Raw genomic sequence first — 19,619 nt, 5'->3', positions numbered from 1 at the left:
CTTCTGGTGCAGAGCCCTGTCGTAGCTGAAATCCCTGGAGAAAGCAGCTCTGAGCTCAGCTGCCTTATAGCGGACATAAGCGTTTGATCTGTGGTCCACGCTCCCTCTATCCTGACTCTGCAACAGGGGTGGGAGTTTCAGGAGTGAAGGATAGCTGGGAAGGCAGATCCTGTCTTAAACTATGGCCGCCAAATCACTAGTGTTTCTTTATCAGAGACTTGAGAGTCTAGAACACAATTTGGGCAGTGCTTCATGGCTGCAACATGATGCCTCAAACCCAGAGCGTGGGCACCATCCTGGGGAAGGAGAGTCTTTTCCCAAGGGGGTTTCTGCCGTTCTCAAGGGGTGTGTAGGGTGAAGCTCTTCAAAGAGATCAGCTAAAGTTTACAATGAGAAGTGGCTGACGTAAACATATCTCCTCTGCTCATGCTCCAGGACTGAATTTCAGCAAGCGAAAGGCTGGAAGGGGATGGGGATACAAAGCATTACTGGGCTCAAGAGCCTGATGGAAGCTGGTGGTGAGAGACATCAGTTTGATCCCCCACGCAAGCCGCTGCTCTGCCTAAAGCTGAGCCGAGCTGTCCTGTGCTTGCTGCCTCCTGACCTTGGAGGCAGGATGTACTCTGACTGCGTGTTTAAGGTGGAAATGTCTCCTGAATTCACCCCTCTTTATCTCTCCTCCTGCAGTGCTTGGAGAAGTTTCCTGTGATCCAGCACTTTAAGTTCGGCAGCCTGCTCCCCATCCAGCCTGTGACGTCCTAACGAGGCCGCGGGAGGAGTCGAGGCAGCGGAGGCATAGCGCGGTGCTCTTCCTCCTCCCCTCACCCCCTCCTCATCACCTCGCCCGTCGCACAGCCCATTCATTCCTGCGCATCCTCATCGGCAACCACAAATCCAAAGCGCTTGTTGGCCTTGCACGGGAGATGGGACCGAGAGCGGCTCCTCCTGCACGTCCCCGCCACGGGGATCTCTCGCAAGCGACCAAGCCAGGGCTGTGCTTCTCCGCTCTGCTGCGGCAGCGGGGCTGCTGTCTACGGGTCTGGGCATGCAAACAGGGTTTGAGTAGGGGCTGCCTTGCGGGGAAGGCCCTCTGCCTTCCTTCCCGGGAGGAAGGGGGTGGGGAGGGGAGGAAGGCACGTGTGTATGTGTTGGGCAGTGGTAACTGCAATTTCCCGTTTGAATTTCACTGAAGTTTCCTGTTGCTGTTTGGTTTGGGAAACCACTGTGAGGGGTGAGGTGTGAGCCTGCACGTGTCTGCATGCAGCCGCCTTGGCTTGCACAGGGTGTTCTTAAAAGGGTAAAGGAAGTTGTAGGGAAGGTCTGTGGCTTGCTGGAAGCCCAGGGTGATATCTCTCTCTTATTCTGGGTAAAGAAAGCCATCTTCCCCCTCCCTCCACCTGCAAGGTTTCCTGAGTCTTCCTTTCACACCACCGCCTCTTCTCTAGGGTGAAGCTAGGAGCCTTGTGGGCCGCGGGGGTCTGAACTGGCTCCTCCGTAACTGGAGCCAAGGTCCCCAGAGGTCCCCGGCTCTGTGGGAACGGCAATGCAAAGGCACAGCTTGAGCGGAGCCTGCTCAGACTCCCTCCCCTCTGTAGTTAATGGGCACAAAACCTCACACGTTCATTCATTGCTGTTTAGGGATCAGCTGGGTCCAACCCGCCCTCTGCACTGCCCCTTTCCTTCTCGGTGCTTTGCTGCCCTGCGGCTGGGCTGGCCTCAATGGCGCGAGGGGACTGTGGCTGCTACCGCTTGGTCATAAATCGTAGCGACAGCCCCATAGCGAAGGGATTTTCCCACGAAGCAGCATGTTCCCCAGCCCTTTTACAGAGCATCCCCAGAGCAAAGGCAGCATGGGGGCAAGCATGCAGCATTAAGTATATTTATATAAGTGTGCTGGTAACAAAGCACATAAATAGCCCAGGACGGTGATTTACACCTGGAGAAATCTCTTTCCCTCCCTCCCTCATTGCCTGCTGGTGCTGCCATGCTGGACCTCAGACAGAGGGACCACAGGTCCAGTGCCACCAGCAGCAGCATCCAGAAGGCAGGTGAATGAATGGGGACATGATCCAGACCATATTGACACTAGTGCTAGGAGGGCAGAAGCAGTTGGTGGTGTTCAAGAGGAGCTATTGTGTCCGCGTGTCTGACCAAGGTGCTCTACAAGTTTCTGGCAGGAGGGGGGCTGTTTCCCTTTGGGATTCCCATGCTGGGTGTGCAGGGGAGAGGGCTCTGGCCCAGTGTTTGCTGGGTGTTGGGGACAGCCTGGATCCTTTCCCTGGCATTGCCCCAGGCCGCAGAGAGGGTGGTGGTGCTGCCTCCAGCCAGGCTGCTCAGCTTTCGCTGCTGCGCTGCTTTGCTGTTACTTTTTGGAAGAAAAAGCCTGTTTGCGTTTCTCTTTGTTTACAATTTTCTTGTTACCAGACCTAGCTGCTCCCTCTTATAAAGGTTCTCACAGATGCTCTGGGGAGGGAGAACAAGAAAAGCGTCTAAATTAAGAGGCAGTGAAATGCAGGTGTCCATAGAGCTAAAGCAGAGCTTTCCAGCACTGCTCCTTCCCTGTCTGCTCCATTGCTTGGCCCTGGGCTGTCTGTCATCTGTGTGGGACAGTGGCAAGATCTTTCTACTATCTGAAGCAACTTTATAAAACTGCATTTTAAATGAAAGTGAAGGAGACTCAAGTTAAGTCTTTACTCCTAAATCTTTAATGGGATGTGTTTGTCAACTCAGCTTTCCCAATAAATCCACTCTGGGAGTGCTGCTGGTTTGCTGGTTGGGGCCTGAGGAGTCCATTTCTGGTGGAGCTGTTCAGCAGCCACAACCTGGAGCAGGGAACTCGGGCTTCTCGAGCTGCCTCCCCTCTCTCTGCTGGTGGCTTTTGGCAAGTGCCACCCGGCTGCAAATGGCTGTACAGCATCTGCCGGCACTGGCTGAGCCAAAGCCTATGTTTCTCAAAGCTGCCCAGGGGCTGTGAACGCATCTCTCAGTAATTTTATGGAAATGGGGCTTCCATGTGAAAAGGTGGATGGAAATGTTGACGTGCACTTCCTAGATGCTGGGAGGGACACCCAGAATGTGAAACAGGGCACCAGAAAAAGGTAGGGAGGTGTTTCCTTCCACTGCGGCTGCACCCAGTGGGGGGTGTGTCCCTGGGCTTGGGACCTGTGCAGGAGGTGGGGAAGAGGTTCACGTGGAGCTCTGTTTCTTGCTTGCCTGAGTTTGCACGTTTGTCCCATTAGGGATTTTTGGACCTTAAGCAGTTAATTCTTGTTTGATTTGTATCAACCCGCTTGGGATCTGCCCCCTGTAGCGTGGCAGTGGGCTGCTTCCGTTCTTCTGACTCCCGCCAGCGTCCACTGCTGGCCTGCAGGGCTGTGCTCCTCTCCCAGTGGGTCCACACATGTAGCAGCACCCAGGGCTGCTCGATGTCTAAAGCAGCACTCCCCCACCTCCGACATTGTGGTTTTAATTAAAATCTCTGTTTTGCACCGGTGACTGTGTTGGTGTCTCTTGGCCTGCGCTTTGCTCCCACTTTGGGGCCCTTTGGGAGCGAAGCTGGTGGCTATAGCCTTTGGCAGGGGGGATAAGCTTTCCTGAGGCACTTGCCATGTTGGTAGTTGATCTTTTGCTGGCACGAAAATTGACTTGTTATTTAACTGCACGAAGCAAGTAGCTTCAGTCTATCCTTGTATCCTTGCTAGGTCTGTTTCTTACTGTCATATAATGTTTTATTTATTTCACTTCTTTGGTATGGCCAATCTCCCTCTTTCACAGCTTGGATCTGGCAGGTGGGTGATGTGTGAAGCCTGCTCCTAGGCCAGCAAATATCTCTTGAAGATCGGGCACTCTCAAAACCAAAGGATGTCTGAGCCGTGTTTCTGGGGCAAGATGAGAACTGGAACTCTTCTTCTTGAGATGTTTTTCCTGTTCTGTTGTAGGTGCTGACTCAGGACTTCTAGCACCAGTTTAGCTCAGCAATTTTGCTGGAGTTATACTGAAAATTGTACCTGGATCTTCTCGGGATCAGTAGAAGTGTCTAACAAATGCTAGCTTTCTTGTCACTAGGTTACATCCTTTCCTTCCATGTAGGCCAACTGTGAGTGTGCGTTGCTAAAAGCAGCAGCAGACTGGAGGGCTGGTTGATGAGCAGTAAATGTCATCTTGGATTGCAGATGTTTTCCTTGAAGGTACTTGAATTTGTCTTGAAGGTGTCCCTTGGTGAGCGTGACACACTAGTGAAGGGGAAGCAGACATGATGTAGTCGGTTTCTCACCGTCTTCTCTCCCAGCCAATCCAGGTTTTCAAACACAGTTTTCAGAACTGGACTCTTTGGAGTTGAGAACGCTTTGGCCAGTTCATGAGAGGGTCCATCTAGCAGCTGCCGCGCGCTCCCTTTGTGCAGGGTGCGTTTCGCAAATCGCCCTCAACCTTCCTCTGTTTCTCTCATAGCAGCCCTTTGCAAATGATCATTTGTGACAGCGAGTGATAAATGAAGTAAGAGTTAAGAGAAGCATCCTTGTGCAGTGATGGTAGTAAAAGAATGAAAACTCAGAACCATTTCGTGCTATTGTTGCTGTATTAACTTGTCCCTGGTGTGTGGCTGAATTCCATTACGTAGCGCTGGGTTTCTGCTATTAAATAAACAAAGACATCTCCACTGCAAGAGCAGGGTTTGTTGAGTAGCGAGATCCTAGTTGGCAATTTTCAGGACAAAGACATACTTCATACCCCAAGGAACTTGGTACAGAACCACACAATAGGCACTTGGGCTGGCAGCAGCTGGCTACTTCAGCGAGCACAAAAGCTGGGTCTAATCCACTCTGGAAAGTGGAAGTGGTAAAATGCTTGGAAGAGGATGGGGCTCACCAGCCATGGGAAGGGCATGCAGACCGAGGAAGGAGCGGTGACAACGACGGCAGAGATGGCACTGCGTCTCTCCAACTACGCTGACTCGCTGCCTTCAGTGAGGAAACGGCACAGGAGAGAGCCAGAAACGGGCAGGGTGAGAGATGATGGACTTAGCAGTACAGACAACTACTCCCCTAACTGACTCTGAACTCTCCCACTGTGAACACGTCAATGTGAATCTTCCACAATTGAGAAGCACGTGGGGGTCCCATCGCTGCTGTGACGAAGAACTGTCCAGGCCAAGACGCGGAATTTGGCAGGGCTTTCAGAGGTCATTTCATGCTCTAATAGCGAAGAGGAGAGATCTCGGACCTTTTATGTCACAGGTACAGTTTCCCCTGCGGTAGATGAACGCTCAGCAAACTTCCCAGTGCCATCTAGGCAAGCTCCTTGAGTATCCTGGGAACAGTCTTGTCTTCACCTGGTACCGATCTTGCAAAAACTGTGCCAAACTGGGATTAGCTAAATTGAAAAAGGGCTGCATCCAGGTCAGGTAGGATTTAGGCTGAAACATGACAAGCGTCTTCAACTTGGAGCTATTCTCGCTGGGAAGAGCACAATGCTGAGAGCAGGCCCCGAGGTTAGAAAAGGCTTTTGAGGGGGTGGAGTAGGTGCTTTGGGTTGCTATAAAAAGACTAGGCTTGGGAATGTCCACATTGGCTGGCTGTACACAGCATGTCAATACAGTTGTTGCTAAAATTGGAACAAGTCACTCCCCATGTTCCCAGTTGCAACTGTAACATGGATAATAAATAACATCAAAATCCCTCATTACAATTTGAGATGCTCAGTGCGTGCAAACCCGTGGAAACGCGAGGGGTCTCCCGCAGGAACAGCAGTTTGGGGCCCTGATTCAGCAGGGCACTTAAGTGCGTTGTTAAGTCCTGCTGGGCAAATACTCACTTCCTTTTATAAAAATGGATTAAGGATGTGCTCAAGGATTTGCTGAGTCCATAAAGGGAGGAAGGAGAGAAAGCAGAGAAGCAGTTCCTTATCAGTTCTTACGTTTCTAAGATACCTGGGAGAAATAAACCCAAGCAGATTGTAAAGCAAAAGTCAAGATACCAAATTATCTCTTTTTACGTGAATTCCTCCCAATTTTGTGTGTGGAAACTGCCTTTTTGGAGACCGTGAGGTCTAAGGTGTTGAAGCCCAATTTGGGGAATGGTTGCATAGCTTTAGGCCGCTTTGTGCATGCAGAGTTAATAAGCTTCACCAGCACTGCACTTTCACAGCCTTAATGTAGACACAACACTTTGGATTTCAGCTAGAAATGGTAATATTGCTAAGAGAAATATATGATACGCTATTGCTAAAGGGGCAAACTATTCCAATGTTCCTAAGAGTCAATGTGTCCTGTAATGGCTAGTCTATAAAATTGACTGGTATGGTGGTTATAAAGAAATTCCAGTTACATATTCTATATATTCTTTTATTGGGTACTAGCTGATCCCTGGAAGTGCATGTTCTGTGAAGTGCCTTCCTTTTTTGTGTTCAGAGCATATACCTTTAAAAATATTAGTTTAGGTATTACATATCCCCTTTGAAAAAATTCCCTTATAGGCAAGAATGAAAGTTACAAAAAGGCTGTTACAGAGATCATCAGCTCTCTATTAGATAGCTTGGAATATGCTCCACTAGCACCAGAGTTTAGTCTTCTCCAAATTACTGTAGAGGATTTGACTGTATCTTGCTGATCCATCCACATTTTAATTTCCTCTGCACGGATACATATTGCAGGATGCTGGAAATCCCCAAGCCCACTGGAGCTGCAAGACTGGATGTTTCATCCTGTAACACCAATAAAATGTTAATGCATACTAATAGCAACAGCAAAGGGGTTTATGGAGCGAGCTTGGAAGTATTTTATAATTGCCAGGGTATCTGTGTCACAGAGAATTTGGGGTTAGCGTCATCGAGTATTGCACTTTGCCAGCACAAGAGACCCCCCCCACCCCAGCTCCTCCAAAATACCTCAGACCTACTAATTTTTGTGATTAAAGGTGGAGGAAGGGAGCTGATTCCCTGGGGATGGAGTCAACCATAAACTATATGTACACGATAGAGCTGCCCAGTGTTTTGGACAGATTCAGAGGACGCGGGTTTGATTTGCTGCTCTTATCACAGACCCCCACTGTAACCTTAACGAAGGATGCTGCCTCAGTTTCCCACCAGCAGACCAAGAATAAAGGCGCTGTCCTGCTTTGTAAATCCACGCGTGAGGTGCTTTAAATACATAAGTGAAATAGAAGCCAGGGAGGTGGTGCAGCGTTAGCTGGGCTTTCTGCACGTTGCACTGCCCCCCTGGATCGACAGCACCTACTCGCGTTTCAGCTCAGCCCAGCCTGGTAGCAGGTCCCTCCCTGGTTATTGCAGCCTACAGATACCAAAAATCGACAAATTTGAGCTCTGGGTTGGGGGGAAAAGGTTCCTCTGTCATGCAGCGTTTCCACGGGCTGCTCTCACCAGAGCTGTCAGCCTTCAGCTGTGCCATCATCCCCCTGCCCCAACCGTGCATCTCCGGGACGCTCCGATCGCTGCCCGCCGGTGTTGGAGGACAGCGCGGCAAGTAAAGCAGCAAGCCTGCCGCGAGGGCGTCCCCTTGGAAGCACCGCTGCGGGAGCCACTGATGCTGCTTAGCTGGCGCCGTGGTTTCTTCCTCACGCTGGAGCAGAGCACGGGGGCTCAGCGGTTCACAGACTGACCAGGAGGAGCCTGGATGACCCCAGAGCTGCTTTTTTTCGTACAAGTGCTCCAAAACCTGGGGATTTTCCAGAGTCAACAGATCCTGAGCCAAGGTATATGCCAGAGGTGTTGCCTAAACCGTCAGACAATGGCCAGCCTGGCTGAAGAAGCTGTCCACGAAAGCGCTCCTTAAACTACGTTAGGCTGAGTTAGTCTGTCTGTTGCTTCGGGGGGGACAAACCGAAGGCTGAGCCCTCTTCCCTCATCTCTTCTTGTCACTAAGCTGTGGGAATGAGCCCAGCAAACAGCAGAGCATGGGGTGTCTTTTGGTCTTTTTAACTGTTCTGGCCTTCTGGTTCGAGACGGAGCGGACGAGCCGGGATACGTGTGGTGCTGCGGAGAGCACAAGCATGGCCTTTCCTGGGAGGACAACATCCAAGAGAGGAGCCAGCCGTGAAGCCGAGTGCGGGTGGTGGGTCCCCAGCCCGGTGAGCCCACCAGGCTTTTGGGGGAGCAGGGAACGTGCCAGTTCCCTGCACGAGGTCTTCCCGCATCCCGACCCACGTCCTTCTGGAAGCTGCCTGCAAAGTGCCGCTTTCCTGTCCCTCACACGGGCGCAGGGCTCTTGCAGGGGACACCCTCTCGTAACACGTGTACTTGGGGCTTTTGCTCTCCAGCACCAAAACAAACATAACAACAGGCTTCTGCAAAGCCGTTCCCGGGGCTCTGAGCGGCGAGCTCCCGCCCCGGCTACCCCGAGCGCCTGCGCCCAGCTGCCCCCCTTGCAAACGGGGGGCTGGGAGAAGGCGCAGGCTCTCGCGGTGGCCGTACAGCACCCTGCACCGCGGCGGGCGGGTGGCACTGCAGCTCCGCGTGGGGTCCCGGGGCGGCAGCGGGCTGCGCATCACCACCGCTGCAGGCAGCGGTGGAGAGGAGGAGAAGCGAGCAGAAGGGAAGCACATGAGCTGGTGCTTGTTTTGTTCAGGCTCACTAGGGAGCACGGGAAAAACAAAAGCTGGAGCGGTGCAGGGCACTGGGTAGGCTTTGCAAAGAGGAGGAAAAAATTGTGCAGGATTTCAGCAGGGAGGGACGTTGGGGAGCTTGAAAATAGGCGATTTTGCGAGCAAACGGTCGTCTTTCAAAGCAGAACCTTCCCCGTTTCCAGTTTCAAGATTCTGTGCACATCAACATCCACTGTCATGTGCTAAAACCTGGGGAAAAAGAGACAAAAAGCAGCTATTCGCACGTTCCAATGCAAAAGCCTCATTTCAGAGAGGAAAAGGGGGGAAAAAAGCAATGCTTTGTAGGTAGTTTAAAAAAAATCAGTCCCCCAAAATGAGAAACTGTGCAACTATTTGTGGAGCAAGGGGCAGGCCTGCCCAGCCCCATCGCCTGCGGGGCTCAGCCCCAGACGGACCATGAAGTGGCCATTAGCTTTCCACCCCCGGCCTTAAAGGATGCGACTCTAGCTTTACCCTGGTTAGGAAGAAAAAGCGGAGTCGGTCGGGATTGACTTCAGAAGTGCCTCTCTGTTCTCTCTGCAGCCACCGTCCCCGTTTCCCACATCAGAAAGCCGGGAGCAGGGGGCACGGTGCAGGCGCCGCGCTCCCATGCCGCCTGCATACATATGAGCCCGCGCAAGTTTGGCACCGCTCAGAGCCGGGAGAAAGCGCTCTCTCCTTCGCCACGCTCCTCCCTTGCCGGCCCCAGGCCTCCCGTCCCAGCGTGGCCTGCTGGCGACGCGGAAGGGACATCTTCCGTCCCGTACAAGCAGCCGGAGATGGGTATGGAGGAGCAGGGACATTTCACGGCAACACCTGGGGGCAACTGGTGCAGAAATCCCATCTCCTTCCTCCGGCCAGACGGTGGTGGGGCTCCAGCAGCACGTGCAGAGTTAATGCGGTGTTAATGCCCCCAGGTGTGGGGCAGCTCGCTCTGCCCAGCTGGCCTGATCCTGGGGCCGGCAGCCAGCAATCAGCGCTTTCCCCTGGGAGGGCACCTGCCCTTTGCTACGAGGCAGCGTGGGGGAACGTCTCTCCCAGCTCCTGCTTCGAGCAGAGGCTCCCCGCGTGCCTTGGGCGGCCTCCGTCCTCCCTCCGGGGCTTCGCCGGCTCCTTCCGGCCAGGATGACCTCGGTGCGCCTTTACCGGTGAGCAAAAAGGGCAGTTTGGCATCGGGCAGGTCCTGGGCAAAGCTTGTGCCCTTCCTCCTTGCTCAGCACGGAAAGCCTGAAGACTCGGTCAAACGGAAACGCCTTTTGCCCTGACGAGGCGCTGAAGAAGCGCCCGGCCCGAAGGGTCTCTGCGACCGTGCCGCAGGACCCCAGCGCAGCCGAGGAGAGGCAGGTAAGCCCCCTCCCCGCCGCGGCTGTGGGGCGGCTGAGCTGCGCCAGCCCCGGTGACGGAGCCGCGAGCGGCTGGGCTTTCGGGTTTCCCGGCAGATGGGGATGGGAGGTCCTTCTTGGAGACCCTCTACGTCGGCTTCGGTGGTGAAAACGCAGCCGGGGGGGTCTGGCCTCCGCTGACAGCTCAGCGTGTTACCGGGGCACGTCGCCTCCCCGCCGCCCGGCTCCGCTTGGCCGCGGGCAGCGTGCCGTCCGCGTCCGGCCCCCGGAGCACCGGGCGAAGGCATCGCCTGGGCAGCGCTCCGCCGCTCGGGGCTGGCGGCGCCGCGACCCTCCCGCGTCCTCGCGGGCGGCGGCGTCCTCCTGAGATGGCCGCTTGAGGGGTAGCGTCCGTTTCTGGTGGGCAAAACGTGTTTTACTCCGCTTTCTCTGTCGTAATCTCTCTGCCGCTGGATATAACCGAAAACACCTTCCGGCGCGCCGCAGCCTCCTGTTGGCGCTCACGCAGCCGGCGAAGGCTTAACTCGAGCAGCCGCATCGATCATCAAACCTATAGGCAGGCTATAGAAAGGCCAAATGTGAATAATTACCGCTCAGATGCTAATTACCCAGCCCGAGACCAAACCTGACATACTAAACGCCCCGCTAACCGGCGCGGCCTCTCCACCGAGCTGCTGCGGCCCCCGTAGCTCCCGTGCCGGCGTCCGCGTGGGAGCGGTCCAAGCGCCTGCCAGGGCGCCCGGCTCCCAAAATACACGTTTTGCTCGTTCCCTCCCGTCTCCCCAGCTCAAGCGCGGAGCGGTCTGGCGTGGGGCGACGCGGGGCGGCTCCGTCCGGCGCCTGGGGCCGGCGGGAGCTGGGTGCCGGTGGGCCGAGCCGCGCCGGCGGCCGGGAGGGGCTCGGTTGCCCGTCGCGAGGCCGTCCTGGTCCCTGGCGGTGCGCGGGGACCCGTGGAGCCCGCTGGCGCGGCAGCAAGGACGTCCGCTGGCAGCTCCCGGCCGTTTTCCGTCCTTTCTGCCCGCTCCGTTGGGGGCGACCCCCCCCCCCAACCCCAAGGAAAGCGGGGTGGGTGCAGCCGCATCCCGAGGCTTGGGCTGAACTCCTGCCTCTGCACCCTCGGGCTCCCCCCGCCTCCCCCCCGCGGGCAGTCGGGGCCTCCAAAGAGCTTTTGCGCGGTGACCAGTGAGCGCGTGGGGACTCTGGCCCTACGCGCTGGAGCCCGGCCCCCGCTAACGCCTCGGAGCGCTCCTGCAAGGCGGCGAGTCGCCCCCGAGGGGGAGCGAGTCCGCGGGGACGCGGCGGGGACGCCCGCCGGCGCGGTCCCTCCGCTCCGGCCGGGTTTGATGGAGCGTCCCGCGGCAGGGCAGGCGTGCCCGGAGGCGGCATCTCCCGAAACCGAAGGGACCCGGAGGAGGAGCCCGAACTCGAGCCGGCCGGTGGCCAGCGTTTGGCAGGGGAAGGGGAGGCCACAGCTGCCTCGCGGTGGCAGCTGAGTCCTGGCGCGGTTTGCTGCTCTGTGTTTCCCCCGGGGCGGGCAGCGGCCCCGGGGAGGGCTGTTCCCCGCTCCGCCGGCCCGGCCCGGGGCAGCTGGGGAAGCCGGCTGCCCCCCCGGCTGCCCTGCTCTCCCCAGAGCCGCTCCTGGCCGGCGCTGTGGTTTTGCACCAGCCAAACTTCAAGTTGCTGCGATCAGGAGGGTGCTGGGGCTCGGGGCGCGTGGCCGCCCCCCCCATGCCACCGTCGCCGGTTCGGCTCTGGGACGGGGCGACGCTGGCGAAGGAGAGGAGCGTGTGCGGCGGGCGGCAGGCCCAGCCGGGCTTCGGGCCCTTCCCGAGCTCCAGCCCCTCTGTGCAGCGTCTTCTGGCGCCCGCTCCGGGTGGGAGCGCTGGCCGGCCGCGGGCGAAGGGAGCGCGAGCCGGTCCGGGAAGGGGCGCGGGCTGGGGGTGCAACCTTCGCCCGTCACCTCCCTTCCAGGCTCAGTGCTCCTGACATCATGATTAATTTATCAGGTGCGTATGCATATGCAGATAAGAGGCCGGTTTCCCGGCTCCGCTCGCTGGCAGGAGCGAGACCGTGCGGTGGGGCCGCCGGCCGCCACCGCCGCCGCCTTCTCAAGAGGAGAAATGTCATGTACTGGGGGGTTAAAAATAAATAAAGCAGCGCGGGGCTGAGTCTCTGCGGCTCCGCGGAGCTGCGGGATCTTCTCGTGTCTCTCGGCGCCACGGATTTTCACTCGTGTCCCCGTGACGTACGCGCCCCGTCTCGCCCACCCCGCGTGGTGACTGCTAACGGAGAGGCGTCTCGGGCAGCTCTGGTCTTTGCAAGTCGCTGCCAGGCGCTCTCGCCCCGAGCGGCGGAGAGGGCTGGTGCCCCCCTGGAGAGGGCAGGTTTCGGGACGGCAGCTTTGTGCAGAGCGCTGGGGTCCGGGCTGGTCGTGCCGAGGGTTGGCGGGTGGAGGGGAGCAGAGGTGGTTTTTTGAGGAGGGTACGCGCTGCCCGAGCTCTGCGGAGGGGGGCCGGGAAGAGCTTCTGCCGTGGGGTGAATGGGTCCCGGGTGAGCGCCGCGGGGAAAGGGTGCTGTGCAAAATGCCTTTTTTCCCAGCGCCCGAAGGGAGGCTGCGTGGCGGCTCTGAGACGCGGGAGGGCTGCAGTAGAGGAGAGCGCAACGCCTTGTGGGGGGCCTGCGAGACCCGTGGGCTCCCCCAGGACGGCCTCGCGCTTAGCCCCCTGCCGCAAGCGCTTGCCGCTGCCGTTTCGCGGCCCGCGCTGTGTGCACGGGAGGCCCCGGCTCCGCCACCCCGCTGCCTGGGGTCCCCCGTCCGGCTGCTGCGAGCCCCGGGGTGGGTGGCGGGATGCGCGGCGAGGTTGGGGGGTGCCCTCGGGGAGCACCCTGCGGGTGCCCGTGCTCGGAGCAGGGAGCCCGGAGGCCTCCTGCGGGAGAGCAGTGGGTGCTGGCGAGACCAGCTCCCCCCGGGTGGGTGGGGTATGATTTTTTGTGGGGTGATTTTTGTTTGGTTTTGTGTTTTATGGGTTTTTTTTCCTGTTTTTTTTCCCTTGGGCTGAGGCCCAGCCGCCCCCCAGGGCTGCCACGGGCCTGCCCTGCTCCTGTCGGGGTGCAGCCCGGTGAGGGGCCAGCGGCCCCGGGCTCCGTTCGTGGACCCCGGCTGCACTCGGGCGTGCAGCAGCGGCGTTGTTTCGGGGGCGGACGATGGGGCAGCTGCCCCACGGCAGCGGGGCAGCCCCCCAAAAAGTGGGGGGAGTCACCCCGCGGGGCGAAAGGGACGGAGGGGCCCCAGGGGCTCTGCCTCCCCTGCCCGGTGCTCTCAGCAAGCCGGGGGGGGGCCACTCCCGGGTCCCCCCCGCAGCGCCCCGCGCCCCCGGCCCCGGCCGGGATGCGGCTCCCGCGGCGGGCGCTAGGGGGCGCCGTGGGCGCTGGCTCCCGCGGGGACCCGGCTCGGCCCGGCCCGGCCCGGCCCGCAGCGCCCAGGACCGTGCAGCGCTGGGCGGGGAGCGCGCCCCCGGCTGCCCGGCTTGCAATAGCGCCCCGGGCTTTAGCTTGCTTTTGCGTGACGCGCGGTGGTGCTGCCTCCTCGCTGTAACGCGCTGCTGCCCCGCTGCCCGTCAATCGGTTTGGTTTTTTTTTTTTTTTTGGCCGTTTCTCTTAGAAGAGGGAAAGGTTGCGTTTCCCCGGTGATGCGCGGACGGGAGGGCTGGGGAGGCTTTTTTTTTTTTTTTTGTGTGTTGATCTAGGCGGAGAGAGCCTGGAGGTGCTGGCTGGGGAGGTGCGGAGAGGAGGGGAGCAGCACCAGCTGTCGGGTTTGCAGCGAGTGCTGAAAAACTGCGAGCTTTTTGCACGGGATTAAAAAAAAATAATAATAAAATAAAAAAAAATCTCCCATTCTAAGGTCAGCCTGTAGGTGGGTCAGGAGCTTTCATTGCATTCATTCATTTGGTTTAAAGGAAAGGAGGAGGAAGGAAAAAAAAAAAAAAGACCAAAAAAAAAAAAAGCCCAACACGCACCACCAAGTGGCACAGAGCAGTGATAACAAACTCGAACTTTAAGGGAAAAAAAAAAAAAACTTCCCGAGCGCATCGGGGGACGTGGAGCGAGCGAGCGCGCAGGCGGGCGCTGCCCAGGTGGCCGCGGCCGCGCAGGTAGGGGCCGGGCCGGGCCGGGCGCGGCTGCCTCGCGCCCCCGGGGTCGCTGGCGGCCCCTGCGCGGCGGCGGAGCCCCGAGCCAGCGGGGCGGGGGCGAGCCGTCCCACCTGGGAACTCGCCGCGGCACCTCCGAGCGCAGCTGGAGCCTTTTGTTAGCTGCTGCCAGCGGGGAGCGAGAGGAACGGGCTGGACGGATGCTGGGAAAACGGACAAAGGCGTTTTATTGGGGGCGGGGGGGGGGGTCGCGCACGGGTTGAGGTGGAGTGACCGGGGGGGGGTCACCCCGGCTCTGCAAATCCTCAGTGCGGAGAGAAAGCGGTGGCTCGGCAGAGGGGCTTCTGCTGGCTGCAATGACAAGAAAAGCGAGGGCACGCCAACTTTATAATTGACTTTTTATTAAGATTATAAATTTAAACAAATCTGAACAGTTTTACCCGGTGATATACAATTCCATATGCACAAAAATACAGGCTTACAAACAAAGAAAAAAGGAAAAAGAAAACCCAACAGACCGTTTGGCAAAGCATCCTCAGTTACACATAGTGCTGATACCGTGAAGTTGGGAGTGGGCAGGCTGCAAAAAACAAGGGGGGGGGGAACAGAAAACCCACCTTTTTACAACAAAAGGTTTTTCTTTTTTCTTTTTTTTTTTAAATCAAAAGACTCTACAGGAGACAGATCTCTTCACAAGACCAAACAATGCTGGTTTTATGATTTTTTTTTTTTTTGGAAGGCTGAAACCAGAACAGTGGAACTTAAAGGAGGAAAAAAAAATAAAAAAAAAAAAAAGAAAAGAAGACTAAGTAAAGAGACCCGACACAGCACACCGGAGACGTGAGTAGTGTGACACGGTTACCTGCGGCAGTCGCAGCCGCCGAGCGGGGCGGGCGCGGGCGGCTCGCCCCCTCCCCGGGCCCGGCTTCCCCCCGCCGGGAGCTCTCGCAGCCCCGCAGCTTTAACCCTGGCACAAGCCGTGGGGAGGATCAGCCACATCGCGCGCGTTTCTTCTGGGAGGAAAGTTGAAATGTTTTCCTTTCTGCCTTTCTTGTGTTTTGTTTTGTTCGTTTCTCTAAAGAAACGCACAAAAGCGAGCCGGGAAAGGCTGTTTTACTGCCCTACGCCCCCCCCCCCCCAAAAAAAAAGGAGCCGAGCTGGGGAAAGGGGGGAAAATAGAGGGATCCCGGTTAAAGAGCTGCGGGAGGGGAATAAAAAAATAAAGACCCCGGCGGCGGCGGGCGGGGGCCGGGCCCTCGGTGCCCCGGGCAGGGCCGGGTCGGGCCGGTGCCGCCGTCGGGCCCGGCCCGGCTCTCACGTGGCGCTCCCGGCCGCCAGCACCGGCCCCGGGCACCCCGCAGCAGAGAAAACCCCCGAGCGGACACAAAGAGGATTATTTAAATAGGTGCTTCAGGTTTTTGTTGTTGGTGGTGTTTGCTTATTTCTTTTTTGTGTGTTTTTTTTTTCTCTCTCTCTCTCATCTCTGCAAAAATAAAGTCCCAAGATCTTAGATTTTGTTTTCTTTATTGTACAATTTATAAAACACTAGCGTGGCTCTGCCCTCCCGCCTCCCCTGCGCACCCCCCGCCCCAGCCGCCCCTCTCGCCCCAGCCCCCCCCCGCCTTTGTCTCAGGGTCCCCCCATCGGAGCCGGGGTCCCCCGCATCGCGCCCCGCTCCTCCCCGCTCCTCTCTAAAACGCGACGATGGCCCGAGTCCAGGCTCCCAGGCTCGCCAGCGCCTGCTTGCTGCACAGCTGCCCGTTGAGGGGCTGCTCCGAGTCCGCCTGCTGCCGGCTCACCAGCCCCGTGAAACCGGAGCCGAAGATGGAGATCAAGTTGGAGATGTTGGAAGAGTCCTGCGGGTGCTCGGCGCTGTACTCCTCGAAGCGGGCGCGCTTGGTGCACGGGGCGAAGGGGGGGCCGCCCGCCACCCCGCCTCCCCCCGGCTCCCCTTCCTCCACCCCCTCCTCTTCCTCCTGCCCCGGGTAATACTTGCGCTTGGTGCCCGGCGTGGGCGGCGGGGAGGCGAGCCCCGGGGCCGGCTGGCAGCAGCAGGGGCACTGCGAGCAGCAGTCCTGGTGCAAGTAGCCGTTCTCCACCGTGGTCACGACGTGAGTGTCCAAATCCAGCACGGTGGTGCGGCTGCTACAGTGCGGCGCGCCGCCGCTCGCGAAGTCACAGCCGGCGGCGTAGAGCAGCCCTGGGGGCGCGCTGCTGCCGCCGCCGCCGCCGCCGGGGCCGGCGCTGCCGGCGGCCCGGTAGAAGGCGGGGGACGAGTCTCTGCAGGGCGCTCGCTGCAGCTCCGGGGGCGCCGCGCACACGGGCCCCTCCAGCAGCTCCGCGCCGCCCCGCGCGGCCGCGCAGCTCCGCGCCTCGCGGTCCTGCGCGTCGGCGGGCAGCGGGAGCGCCGCCAGCTCCGGCGGGGCGGCGGCGGGCGGCGGGCAGGCGGCGGGCATGGCCAGGAGCGGCGCGCCGTCGGGGTAGTGCTGCTGGCGGCGGTAGAGCTCGGCGTAGCGCTCGCTCAGGTAGAGCTGCCGGGCGTTGCGGAGCACATAGGAGACGAGCAGGTTCTTGTGGAGCTTGATGCCGCCTCGCTGCGTGCGGGAGCTGTGGATCTTCCGCAGGGAAATACTGATCAAACTCTGCGCATCGAGGGTGCACTCCATCCTCCTCCGGCCCCTCAGCATCTGCTCTCGCCACCCTCGCAGCCAGACACCCCGGGCCGCATCCACACGCCAGCCGGGGAGGGTGGAGAGGGTTGCAAAAAGGCGGATGAAAAAAAAAAAAAAAAGGTTTGGGGGGGGGGAAAAAGAGGGGAGGGGGAAAGGGGAGGGGGGGGAAGAGCTCGAGGTTGCTGGAGGGGGAAAAAAAAAAATAGAGGGGTGTCTTCAGGGGGTGGTCAGCGCGCGGAGCAGAGCGGGCATCGCCGTGCGCCCCGGTAGCTCCGGCTGCTGCTGCTCGTCGCTGCTGCTGCTGCTGCTGCTGCTGCGCTCCGTGCAGGCACGGCGCGTGCAGGCACCGCCACCAGCGCCGCGCGCGCCCGCCCGCCCGCGCGCCGCCCCCCGCCTCCGCCCCGCCCCCTGCGCGCGCGCGCCCCGCCCCCTTCCTCCACGCCCACTCCCCCCCTCCCCCGCCCCGCCGGCCGGTACCTGGCGTGCAGCGGCACTGAGCGGCCGCCCGCCCACCCCCCGCCTTTTATAGCGCCGCGCCGGCCCCGCCCCGCCCCCCCCGGCGCGGGCAGCCAACGGGGCGGCGGCGGGCGGCGTGACGGGCGGGCGCGGCGGCCAATAGCGGGAAGGCGGGTCCTTTGTGCCGTTCAAACGCCGCCAGGCGCGCTGCGGCGCGGCTGCTTCTCGGGAGGGCGGCGGGGGGGCAGTGCAAGGGGAAGGAGCGGGTTTTGCAAGGTCCCGCGGGCCGTGCAATGGGGCCCCGGTTGGAAAGGTGCGGGGGGAGGGGGCGGATGGCGGGTGGGTAGGCGGTGGTCCTCCCTTTTAGCGCCGCTCCCCCTCGCGCAGGTGAGCGGCAGGCGGCTCCATGTCGCCCCCGCCCCGCTAAGGGCGGCAGCAGCAGCGCAGCGCCCCGCCGGCCGCCTTGCGCTCGCCCCGCCGCCTCCCCTGGGGTCCTTCCGCCCCCCTCAAGGACCCCCCCTCGGGGCCGGCCCCAGCACCCCTCTGTGGGGGTCACCGCTGTCCCCATTAGCACCGTGACCGTGGTACACCCCTGTCCCCCGACCCTCCCCCTAATTGGGCACCCCCCAATAACCCCTGGGAGCCCCTGCTGGCTGTGCCCCCCTGGGCCCCGCTCTCCAGCAGGTCCCTCCCCTCCCCAGGGCTTGGTCCCCAGGTGCCCCCTGTGCCCCCCAAGCAGCCCCCCCCCCCCAGCCTTACCCATGCCTGCCTTTATGCCCTGCTCTGTGGAGGTTTCCCCACCTGGGAGCAGGGCGCTGGTTCTTGCTAACACCAGGCTCCAATCCCACCTGTTTTTCCCCCAAGATGGGAGCAGGGCCGTGCATTGGTTCTTGCTAACACCAGGCTCCAATCCCACCTGTTTTTCCCCCAAGATGGGAGCAGGGCCGTGCATTGGTTCTTGCTAACACCAGGCTCCAATCCCACCTGTTTTTCCCCCAAGATGGGAGCAGGGCCGTGCATTGGTTCTTGCTAACACCAGGCTCCAATCCCACCTGTTTTTCCCCCAAGATGAGAGCAAGGCCATGCATTGGTTCTTGCTAACACCAGGCTCCAATCCCACCTGTTTTCTCCCCAAGGCAGGAGCATGGCCATGCATCAGTTGTCACTAGTAACAGGCTCCAATCCCACCTTGCGTGCAGCAGGGTCCCCTGCTATGAGGGGGGGGCTCTGGCCAGGTCTTTGCAAGATGGATGGGGTTGAGGTGAGCCCGTGGGCTATGGGGGTGCAGGGCCTTGGGGGACAGGGTGCCCCCCGTGCTGGGTGCTCGAGGACCTCGTGCATCGAGGGACGCTGCCGTCCGCCCAGAGAGCGGCGATGCTGCGGAGGAGCGGCCCTCGGTGGGCAGGTAAGAGCTTGCGTCGGGTGCTGCGCCGGTGGGGGAGACGTTGGATTTACGCCTGGGGTGGCCTGCTCCCTGCGTCGCACAGTCCCCAGGGCTTGGGTGCTGCACCCTCACGCCTGGTCCCTTCAGCATGGGCTCCGGGTAGGAGTTGCTGCTCTGCAGTTTCTTGGAGAGAGAGAGCGTCTTTCTTGCACCGGGGGGCTGCAAAGGTGCTGCTGAAATCGCATCGGCAATGCAGAGCGGAAGGTAGAGGAGAAAGGAGCGGCTTTTCCCGCAGCGACTGCGGGAAGGTGCTCCCCGTTGGGTAGAGCGACGAGCGAAGAACCAGGGTGCGTGCTTCGGAGGAAACGCTAGCGTTGGAGCGCGAACCTGCGCAGGGACTACAGCCAGCCTGGTGGCTGCAGCCGCTTACGAGTCCAGCGGGGAGCAAACGCCGCAGCCCTCGCTCCCTGCCAGCGCAGCCGGGAGCCCGGGCGCTGGGCGGCAAGCGGTGCCGTCCCCGGCCTCGGGGGCCCGGTGCGGAGCCTGTGCCCCTTGGGGGTGGCTGCGGGGCGTGCTCGGAGGGCCGGGGGCCTTTCCTCGCTGGTGGCTGGAGTTTGTGCAGCGCACGGCGGGGAGAAATGGCCCCTGCGCCTCCCCCGTTCGCTACGGCCCGGTGCAGGGGTGCGGGACGCGGGTGACGTTCCTGCAGGATCCCCGCCAGTGCGAGCTCTGCTCCCCTTCCCGCATGGGGTGAATCGCTCCAATTCGTGTGCCTCCTCCCCGGCCGAGCTCTGCTGGCTCAGCTCATCTGTGTCCTCCAGCACCTCTGTCGTGGAGGGCGAGTTTCACCCAAGGAAACTGGAGCAAGCCCGGTGCTACGGAGGATTTTCTCCCTGTGGAAGGGCCGTGGGGATGCGAGCTGGGCTGGGGTACCTCATTGCCCCCCAAGAGTTGGGCTGGCCTAAGTCATCCCTTGCGTGTAAAGCAACTTCATAGTCTGCCCTCAGCCTTGCAAACTGGGG

The 19,619-nt window shown here is 59.9% G+C and overlaps 2 protein-coding genes across 4 annotated transcripts in view; one reads left to right on the top strand and one right to left on the bottom strand.

Moving 5' to 3' along the window:
* PTPA (protein phosphatase 2 phosphatase activator) overlaps positions 1–3,493 on the top strand; it is a 28,297-nt gene extending 24,804 nt beyond the window's left edge. For all 3 annotated transcript variants that reach the window (XM_068915057.1, XM_068915059.1, XM_068915060.1), the window contains one exon: positions 688–3,493. In XM_068915057.1, coding sequence (XP_068771158.1) covers positions 688–762 — 75 coding nt within the window. In that variant the 3' untranslated portion in view covers positions 763–3,493. The remainder of the gene's footprint in view (positions 1–687) is intronic.
* Positions 3,494–14,469: 10,976 nt separating this feature from the next.
* On the bottom strand, positions 14,470–17,129 carry IER5L (immediate early response 5 like). Its single transcript, XM_068915045.1, has one exon. It carries the CDS (start codon positions 16,770–16,772, stop codon positions 15,777–15,779), a length of 996 nt encoding a protein of 331 aa, XP_068771146.1. The 5' UTR covers positions 16,773–17,129; the 3' UTR covers positions 14,470–15,776.
* Between the last annotated feature and the right edge of the window lie 2,490 nt (positions 17,130–19,619).

This window comes from Struthio camelus, chromosome 20 (genome assembly GCF_040807025.1).
Source record: "Struthio camelus isolate bStrCam1 chromosome 20, bStrCam1.hap1, whole genome shotgun sequence".
Taxonomy (NCBI): domain Eukaryota; kingdom Metazoa; phylum Chordata; class Aves; order Struthioniformes; family Struthionidae; genus Struthio; species Struthio camelus.
The sequence above is the reverse complement of the archived record's forward strand: the minus strand, read 5'-3'. Positions and strand labels throughout refer to the sequence as shown.